The sequence below is a fragment of the Ictidomys tridecemlineatus genome, chromosome 9 (assembly GCF_052094955.1).
Source record: "Ictidomys tridecemlineatus isolate mIctTri1 chromosome 9, mIctTri1.hap1, whole genome shotgun sequence".
NCBI lineage: Eukaryota > Metazoa > Chordata > Mammalia > Rodentia > Sciuridae > Ictidomys > Ictidomys tridecemlineatus.
In genome coordinates this window covers 111712658-111723531 of record NC_135485.1, presented here as the reverse complement: position 1 = coordinate 111723531, position 10874 = coordinate 111712658, and the positions used below count along the sequence as shown (strand labels likewise).

General features: G+C 34.5%; 1 protein-coding gene across 4 annotated transcripts in view; it reads right to left on the bottom strand.

The window, feature by feature from the left end:
* Positions 1 to 1241: 1241 nt before the first annotated feature.
* Positions 1242 to 10874, bottom strand: part of Snca (synuclein alpha) — a 97931-nt gene continuing 88298 nt past the window's right edge. For all 4 annotated transcript variants that reach the window (XM_005337532.4, XM_021734707.2, XM_005337533.4 and 1 more), the window contains exons 5-6: positions 3117 to 3200; positions 1242 to 1839 (exon numbers count right to left, since the gene is read on the bottom strand). In XM_005337532.4, the coding sequence (XP_005337589.1) occupies positions 1807 to 1839; positions 3117 to 3200 (117 nt within the window). In that variant the 3' untranslated portion in view covers positions 1242 to 1806. The remainder of the gene's footprint in view (positions 1840 to 3116; positions 3201 to 10874) is intronic.

Here is a 10874-nt window from a genome sequence, read left to right as displayed (position 1 = left end):
CACCTTTTCTAACTTTAAACTATTCTCAACCATGTTGTCAATTAAATTCTGTTGTCTTTATTATTTAATGCCAATTCTTTTTGTCTTTTATAACACGGTGTTTTAGGTAGATTTAAAATCTACCACCATTTTCTAAGCTGTCTTGACATAGACTGCTCACTAATGAATTTTTATGTGCTTAAATGTAACTTAAATAAAACAAGAGACTTATCACTTCTTTCTAGGGGAAGAAGACACATGTGTCTGAGAACTCTGTAGTAGTCTCTTTCCAATTAGGCAGACAAGGAAGTTTCTATGGTGACTGTTTTTATGTCTCACATTCCTCCTTCCTTCCTTTCTTCCTTCCTTGCCAATGCCCAATATACATCAAATCACTCACAATTACATATGAACTGCTGGCACATCTAGAATATTCTTTCTCGAAGACATACTTTCTATAAGTGATTTTAAAAAATACCATTTTTCTTGAATAAGTAAAAAAATAAATGGAATAATTTTTCAATTACTTATGATAGGGTTCTTCACAATTATTTTATTGTCAGCCCTCAGAGGGAGTTAGTAAAACTTCCTTAAAGAGAAAAACTTTTCCTTAGGAAATCTCACAGAATTCACATATTTAACCAAATTTAAAGAAACCAATGAGATTTTTACCAGTCTGAGGACTTGGCTTTTCCTAATATCAGATAAAATCAAGGGGTTTTTATTTTTGATTTTCATTGGGGGTACTGAACCCACAGTCTCATGCGTGCCAACACCCTAGGCCAGAGATGATTTTAAAAGCATTTCCTGGGGTAGGGAGTGGGGATTTTAGATTTTTTTTTTAAAGCTATTGGTGGTGGTTGTTACTGGTTGTTGTCCTGACTTAGCCTCCTGGGCTGCTAAGATTACATGCATGCACCACGGATGAAGTAAGCAAAGCAGGTTTTCTGAGCTTTTGCTGTAACATCTTAATGAATATCTATAGGGGATGTAAACAAATGTAATCACATTGGTTTCCGGGGAATCCACTTTTCAGTACAGCCATCTAAGGCACCAATGTACATCAAAACACCCATGAGGTAGTGTTGTTTCAGGGAATTCTGAGTGTGGACTTACTTTTTCATCTCTTCTAAGTCCTCTCAAATGCCTCCTTCTTCAAGTGGCTGTTGAGAACTTTAAATGTAAGTTCATTATGTCAGCTCTCATTTCATATTGGTTATAAGCATCATTTTATTGTTAAAGTGAGATGGGATAAGATAAAATATTTTTATAGTGAGATAACATTTTATTTTCATTTTCACCATTTTATATACAAACACAAATTAATAAAACACATCACAAACAGTAAAATTTCATAGTTAATATTTATAGGTGCATAGTTTCATGCTCACATATTTTATATATTGTATATATTAACAAATTTCACGATACATCATTATTCTTGGACAGAATCATTAAAGACACCTAAAAATCTTATATGATAGTAAATCACAACTTCTCAACAACAGCAACAAAAAAATAGTGAAGATTTAGAAATAAGTGGTAGTCACTTAGGTGTTTTTAATTTGCTTTAACATTTTAGAGTTGAAGCCACAATATCCACAGCACACAAGGACCCTGCTACCATATACTCACTTCAGTGAGAGGGAAGCACCCAAATGCTAGGTGGGGGCAGGTACAGATACTTTAATCACTGCTGATGGAAGACTTCAAAGCACACTGTAAAAACTGTGAGAAATGTCATGACTGGGCACATTGGGACTGAGCACTTGTACAGGATGGAATATCTGTCAGCAGATCTCAAGAAACTGGGAACAAGGATTTTTCTTAGGCTTCAGGTTCATAGTCTTGATAGCCTTCCTAATAAGGAAAATCAAACAGACAGCAAGCAATCAGTAATCAAGGATTTAGAGCAAATTAGGGCATGGCTCACCATTTTGAGTAGAATTTATACTCATGATAGTTTGGAACTATTGTACTACAAATAGATACAATCATAATTTTAATAATTTGTCTTACTTGTCAGATATGAAAGTCAATTATGGTAATTGTTGGAATTAAGGTCTCTGGTTCTATTTCCAGATGTGCCATTTAATATCCATGTGACCTAGTCCTATAGAACATATTGGTGGAACTCTCTTGCTCTCAATTTTCTCAATTACAAAATTTGAAAGCCAAATAAAATGGCTTATGAAACCTCTTAAAGGCTAAATTCAGGACTAAATTCTCTAATTCTTAATAGAAATTTAAGACATTTAAAGAATAGATATATTTTCTTTCCTTTCACTCTCTCAACTGCAAATTTCATCTTCACCTGTGGCTTCAATGATTATTTTTATTCTAAAGCCAAATTCATCAATAAAATATTTAGGTAGTATCCACAATAAAAATATTAATGTGTTTAACTAAAAGACCCATATAAGTGCTTTTAAAAGCCAACTCTAATAAGATTAGGAGTCTGCTTAAAACTAAACATATCTTTAAAATCTCCAGTTGCTTTCTGAATAAAGTACAAACAAACTACATGGTTGTCCTGATGTTCTACAATTTGTCTTTAAACCATCTCTGTAATATTTCATTTATTTATTTATTTTTGGCACTGGGTATTGAACCCAGGGTTGCTTAACCACTAAGCCACATCCTCAGCCCCCGACTTTTTTTTCTTTCTTTCTTTTTTTTTTTTTTTTTGAGACAGGGCTTCACTAAGTTGCGGAGGCAGGCTTTGAACTTGGAGTCCTCCTGACTTAGCCTCCTGGGCTGCTAGGATTACATGCATGCACCATAGTATCCACATCTGTAATCTTAATTTGCTGCTATTATGTCTGTTTCCTAAACTTGAATCACAATTACTGTTCCTCAGACCTCTCCATATGCACAGACCTACATGCCTTTGCTTCTGATATATCCTGTGCTGGAATGTTCTTGCCTCATTTTAACCTATTGTATCTCCTACCCCTTTCCCACCAGATTAACCTCACCTCCTAAAAAAAAAAAAAAAAATCTTCTCCTGATGGACTTACACAGATTCTAACATAAAAGAAATCTGACAGTGACAGAGTTTTGGTACTTCCTATTAGGAAGACTCAACTTAAATTCCTAAACTTTAATTTTGGAGTGTTTTGCATATAACTCTTTACCTCAGAAGGCATTTCATAAGCCTCATTGTCAGGTTCCACTGGCATATCTTCCAGAATTCCTTCCTGTGGGGATCCTTCTTCACTCTAATATTTAAAGTGAGAAACACAAAACAGAATGCTATGAGGTACAATTTTTCATTTGTGAAGCACATTTTGAAAAAAATCATATTTTATATAAAATATATACAATAATTTTTTCAAAATATATATAATATAAATTCAAAAATATATAAAAATTATTATAAATTTATATATTCCATTATATATAAAATAACTTTTTTTTTCAAAATCTCTATATATTTTGTATGATGGCAAGGATGCTGTACAAATTTTCGGCACTCCTTTACATTATGGCTGGCCTTCTAATTATAAAACATTCTTGGGAAAACAACATGGCAACATGGGTTATAAATCCTAAAAGTACACAAAGTTTTTGCCCAAGTAACTCACAAAAGTGCAAAATTATAGTTCAAAGATTTTTAGCACTAGATCAATGCCAACATTAAAAAACTAACTGATAATTGGGAGATGTGGAGTCAATATGATTATCATTCAACTACTCAATAAGTCATTAGGAAGACATGCATTATGACATGAGAATTATGCAGCAAAAGGAGAATGTGTGGCATAATCTGTAGCAGGATATAAAGGATTGTATATATTGTAGATAAAATCTATGTAGAATTCAGTTGCAAGAGTAAAATGATTGCAAGAAAATACAACAAAATATTGCAAGTATTTTGTTGGACAGATATGTATGTTCTTATTTTTTCCTGAATTTTTCTTATACTACTATTTATAACATAAACATACAAATAACATACTTGTCTTACAACTTATTGTAAAGTGATGGCAAACAAATTATTGTCCGAAATGTGAAGATTTGGACTACATATTTTTGAAAGAAGAAAATAAAATGCACTATCAGACTAATTTTCAAAGTTATCTCTTCATAGAAATATTAGATCAAATTTGGCCTGAAATGGTCATGGCTTTATTAGTATTCTTCATTAAATACCTTTTGCTTCTAAATGAAAAAAAATAATCAAAAATTCAAAGAGCAGAGAGGCAACGAGGACATAAATGTGCTTAAAGAGATCCAATGGTCCCTCAGCTTAATTTTAACAATATGTTTGATATAAATAATATCTTCTTCCCCTGCCTTCATCATGAACGTAACTGACAGGTAGGCAGGAGGATAAGGAAGTGGCTCACAGTAAGAAAACATTAAACTAAACATCACAGGTAGGTGAGCAGAGAAGTTTATATATTATCCTACCTCGACTCCCTTCCTTTTTCCACACCCAAAAGTGCAAGTTATTTATAAATTAAATACAATGAAAACTGTTTCTAAACCACCTCACTTCTAAATATGGAATAGATATTATTTTCATAGTGTTTCATGTCTTGGTCTAATAATACAAGTTCTGTTATGTGGTAGTTAGGCACAAAGACTGTAGTATCACAAGACTTTTAGCTTCTCTCTATTACTGATCTTTTGTGAATTTGGGCTTTTATGCTTTTTAGTGTTTTTATGCTTCTCTAAGCATCAACTAGACTTAGAAATAAAATGGACAGCAATACTTTCTTTGCATCTGACAACATTAACCTCTTCGTTGATATACAGATAACTGTTAGTGACAGGTATGTGAAAAATAAGGCCAAATTTTGGTTCTCATGGGTTTTTGTTTTCAGAGCTGAGGATCAAACCCAGGGCTTCATACATACCAAGCAGACACTAAGCCACATCCCTAGCCCATGTATTTTAAAACTAACAAGTAGAAAATTAATTTTCTAATGTAATTTATTAGAAAGTTTTGACACAGACTGGACTAGTAAATGTGGCCAACCTGGTCTGCTTATTATTAATTAATACAATTGAGTTACTGCCCTTCAACTAGGGCTGGTGAAAGTTACTAGATCTGGGTGTGCATGTGTATTTGGAAGCATTTAGTAGTGGAAAAGAAAGGAATACCTCAGCAATAATTCCTGTAATGAAAATAGCCCACATGATATAAGAAGAAGTGAAGTATATCGGATATGCAATATCCTATTTTTAATCCAGTCCTGTGCTGCAATACAACACTTCTATCCTACCTGGCCTCTCACACATAACCTTGTTGTCTCTAATTCTTTATTGAAGCTTGACACACAGTGTTAAGTACAGGAAGCTGCCAGATGGAAAAGGTAAAGTACAGGGAAGAGAAGGATTATTTCATGGAAATAAGAACTCAGGGCTAGAATTGATCAGGAGGAATGTAATCACAATGTTATGGATCGAATCTGGAATGTCCTCCAAAAGGCACATGTGAGTCAATGCAGCAGCAATGTTCAGACATAAAATGATTGGATCATGAGGGGTGTAACCTCATGGGTGGGTTAATCCATTTGATAGATTAATAATTCTAATGGTGGTAAATGTTGGTGGGGCATGGAACCAATGACCACCTGAAGTCTGTCTTAGCTGACTTTCTGTATAAAACCAATCTTCAGACTAGGCTAATACTTTATTGGGAAGTACAATTCCAAGGACGTGAAAGTGAGGGAAAGGAAGAAGGATAAGGAGAAACAGAAACAAATTTCAGCTGTGGGAGAGACACACAGCTGACCACTCAGTGTGCTTCAGGACCAGGGTGAGAGCCAGAGCTTGTTGCTGCCTCCCGAGCAAGGTGGAGGTGGCCTCGCAGACTTCCAGGGCCTCCCTTGGCTGTGTGAGGGAATAATTCCCTTTGTTGCAAGCTTCCATATTTAGAAAACAGAGTGCAGTCTCTTTTCTTGACCAAACTATGATTCAAGAGGCACATCAAATTTAATTAATTCGATTTATATTTCTACCATTAAATGTTTCACATTGAGCAGGTTTTATTTAGGATACTTGTCTTTATGAGTAGATAATATTTCATTTCATTTCATGTTTTAAATTTTATTGTATTTATATGTCTATTAATTCTTTCTATAGTTTTTAAAATTTTTTGATTCCATGACATAATTTAATTTTATTACATATTTAGTCTGGCACATAAGGAAGATAGAAATGGCTTCCCCAAACCACAGTCTCAAGCAAAACATAGAATTGTCTGGAGTCCTTGTTAAAAATACAAGTTTCTAGGGTCTTGTAAATGTCTTGTTAAGTACACTCTTTGGAAAACACTGCCCAATATCAGCAACCATTTGTGAACTCTGCGGTGTCATTTAGTTTAAGAGTACAGCAATGTACTGTCATTGTGACTACATTAAGGTAAAAGATGTCTTCAATTTTGAAGTCTATGAAAAGCTAGCAAAGAGTCTGGGTTTTCAAAAGACACTGTGAAACAACATGGTCTTATTTATAATGGTAGGGCTTCATCAATTACCTGGCATGTAGACTTTAAGCATTCAAAGCAAGAGATGCACCTTTCGAATCCCTGCTTTTACAATGCAATTTATGTTAATTTATAGCAAGCCACTGATTACCTCTGGTGCTATCTCCCAAGACTATCTTGAATCTCCTAATTAAAAAGTGAAATGATAGCATATGATATTCATCAGACATTACTTAAGACACAACAAGCAATACCTAGCCATAACTTTTAGTCAAAATGTGACTCCTGAGTCAACTGGGAGACCAGACCACCTTATAGGCAAAGTGACTTACCCTACCTCAGCTATGGTATATACCTATTCAGATTGTGTCTCAGTAAATGACACATTACTATGTATCAACCATTTGGGTCACTTGGGAAGAGTCAAAGTGGTAAGCACTGTAAGTTATATAGTAAACACATTGTCCACAGTTTATACTGTCTGGGAGCCTTTTCAGATTAAGAATGCAGATTTTAATTAAATGATGCTTTGAAAGAACTAGTCCTACATAGAAACAGAATGTATTTGGAAGCCTCTAATGCTATACTTTGAATAATATTACCACATTACTCATTTTCTTGCCTTTTTGCCCTTCTAGCTATTTCTTTAGTCTTGGTAATCTTCTCAGAGCAAGAGAAAGATAAAGTGAACCAGTGAAATGAAAACTAGCTTATCTTGTTCCTTTTAAGTTTGGGATGAGGAGAAAGTAAGCCTATGCATTCAACATATTTGAGGGTTATTTATGAAAGCTATTTGTAAGTACTGTTACTGAATCATTTTAAATCATTTTAAATACATTCTGTTTCTATATAGGACAATCATAATTTATAAAAATAACTGATACATAAATTAGGAATCAGTGTAATCTTATTTTTAAGAAGAACTTTTCATTACATAGCAGAGAAGTAGTTCCATCTTAGATTCTAATTCTCCTTGGTAAGCAGCTCAGTGGCTGCCACATTAATGGCAGAGCCATGTAATTAGCTGACTCACCTAATAAGACATAACTGCACAGCAACGATTGCCAGCTTTTTTCCCGTTACTTGGATATAGACCTGGTTGCAAATACTAACACACAATGGGAAATCTGAGAATAAACTATTTTTACTTTTCATGTCTAAGGATGGATCATCTTCTATTGATAAAAACATTATTATGTATGTTTCAATGTACACTTGAATTTGTTTAAATAAAGTTGATTATTGCATGGATTGGATTCCTAAAGATCAATTCCTTGGTTGTGAAAACAGGCTAAGCTGAGGAAGGTTTGCTTCTGTGTTGGGCTTAGAATCAGCCAGCGATTTCATTTTTTTTTTTTCAAGTGAATTGATAATTGGGAGCAAGTCTTTAAACCAGCCACTAGGGGATGAAGATGTGAAGAGATATAGGCTTTGGCCAAATATGAGATAGGGAGTCAGCTTTTGTATTTTAGGGTAATCTAGGGAATGCTGAGATAGTCTTAAGAAAGAGCAAAATATAAGCAAGCCAAAGCCCAAGTATTTGCTTTAAAAAATAATGGGAAGTGGCCAGATGCCATGGCGCATGCCTGCAATCCCAGCAGCTCAGGAGGCTGAGGCAGGAGGATCCTGAGTACAAAGCCAGCCTCAGCAAAAGCAAGGCACTATGTAACTCAGCAAGACCCTGTCTCTAAATAAAATAAAAAATAGGGCTAGGGATATGGATTAGTAGTTGAGTGTCCTTGAGTTCAATCCCTGGTACCCCCAAACAATACAAATTAAAAAGGGACATGTGCTTTAATATGTGGCTGGGAGAAAATGCTCAGACAAAACAAGCTTATGCGTGAAAGGATGGATAGGACTTATGGCACTCAGAAGAGAATGAAGGCAATACCTTCAAGACTGTGGCTATGCAATCCAGAAAAATCTTAAAAATCAAGGAAAGGATGTGTTTTCTTTGTTTAAGAGATTAAAGAGCTTTAAGAAAACCAGAACAGGAATAATATATAGTAGTCAAGTGTATGTAGTAGCCTGAATCTTTGAGTTATAGGGATCTCTATGCTACTGAGAACAAACACCAAGCATAGTAAGTTCAAGATGTCCTCAAAGATCTAGAAGGAAAACTCAGTCAAGGGGGTACCAGACTTCAAGGTAAAATATCTTGCTTAGCATCCATCCTAGACAGGAAGTACTGAGGAAACAATGCCCCACAACTGCAGTGATTAATTTCAAAAAGGGTTGCAATTACTCTGCCCTGTAAATTCTGTCATTTTAAAGCTTTGTCACATGGGTGTGATTGCCATTTTGTTTTGGTAAACAGAAAAAGTTTTCTCTGAAAATCTCTACCCATACCTCAACAGATTGGTGGTAAAAAGGGAATCGTATTACCATATTATCAAGAAAGATGATGGGCTAAGGGTATCCTTAGAAGGTCATTGTAATGAAATACTTTTAAATATTTATTTTTCATCATGCATTATTTGATATTAAAAAATAACCCTATCTCCATACTGCTTTCCAAATTGGCTGCACCAATTTGCAGTCCCACCAGCAATGTATGAGTGTACCTTTTTTCCCCACATCCTCGCCAACACTTATTGTTGTTTGTCTTTATAATAGCTACCATTCTGACTGGAGTGAGATGATATCTTAGAGTGGTTTTGATTTGCATTCTCTGATTGCTAGAGATGATGTGCATTTTTTCATATATTTATTGATTGACTGTATATCATCTTCTGAGAAGTGTTTGTTCAGGTACTTGGCCCATTTGCTGATTGGGTTATTTGTTTTTTTGGTGTTTAGCTTTTTGAGTTCTTTATATACCCTAGAGATTAGTGCTCTATCTGATGTGTGAGGGGTAAAAATTTGCTCCCAGGATGTAGACTATGTTCACCTCACAGAATGTTTCTTTTGCTGAAAAGAAACTTTTTAGTTTGATTCCATCCCATTTATTGATTCTTGGTTTTAATTCTTGCAATATAGGAGTCTTAATAAGGAAGTTGGGGCCTAATCCCACATGATGAGCAGTATGGAGATTCCTTGGAAAACTGGGTATGGAACCACCATTTGACCCAGCTATTCCTCTCCTCAGACTAAACCCAAAGCAGCACAATTCATAATAGCTAGATGTCCTTCAATGGATAAATGGATAAAGAAAATGTGGCATATATACACAATGGAATTTTACTCAGCCATAAAAAAGAACAAAACCATGGCATTTTCAGGTAAATGGATGGCACTGGAGAAGATAATGCTAAGCAAAGTCAGCCAATTCCCCCAAAAGTGAATACCAAATGTTTTCTCTGATACACGGAGGTTGACTCATAGTGGTATTGGGAGGGAGAGTACGGGAGGAATAGATAAATTCTAGATAGGGAAGAGGGGTGGGCAGGGTATTAACAAGGATGGTGGAATGTGATGGACATCATTATACAAAGTGCCTGTATGAAGACTTGAATTGGGTATCAACATACTTTATATACAAATAGGAATACAAAAAGTGTGGTACTTATGTGTATTAAGAATTGTAATGTAAAAACAAAACAAAACAAAACATTACCTTAGATTAGGTAGAGGGAAGTGAAAGGAGGGGAAGGCAGAGGATGTGGGGATAAGAAAAATAGTAGAATGAAACAGACATTATTACTGTATGTATATATGTGACTGTAGGACCAAAGTGATTCTACAATATGTATACTCAGGGAAATGAGAAATTATATCCCATCTATGTATGATACATCAAAGTATATAAGTGCATTCTACTGTCATTTATAACTAATTAAAACAAATAATAAAAAAAGATAAGAAAAGAAGAAAAAATAACCTTATAAGGAAGTTACTGCTATAACCTGTATCTTATCAAAGAACAGAGATGGACAGTCTGGCTTCATAGGCCACACTGTGGACTATATGTAATAGTATTTGTCAAACTTCTTGGAAAAAAAATCAAGTTGTGCTGCTTAAACATGCTAAAATTAAGTTTCAAAAGAAATTAATTCTTTCAAAATACATTGTAAATATCCTATGAATAAGTGTCTGAGATATCTATTACTTAGAGGTTTTCACTATTTTTGGCAAAAGCAAACAAAACCTCCAGGAGGTTAAGGAGGGGTGTGTGTGTGTGTGTGTGTGTGTGTGTGTGTGTGTGTGTGTGTGTTTAAAAGGGCAAAAATCAGACATTTATACATATATTTAACTATATGGTAATTAAATATGGAAACATTAAGTGAATCAATGTTTTGTTATAAGTAAAACTAGGTTATTCTGAATTTAATGCATAGCATTTTCTAAGTGGCTTAAACCTTTGTATTAGAGTGTGTTCTAACAAAATAAAAACAAAACTCTCAGAAAAAAAAATTTTCATATTTCCCCTAAATATGTGGCAAAAATACAACAGTTGTTTGGAGCGGTTTGAAATATTATCACTTGAGTTCCTTATTTCACTCCTTTTGATAACAAA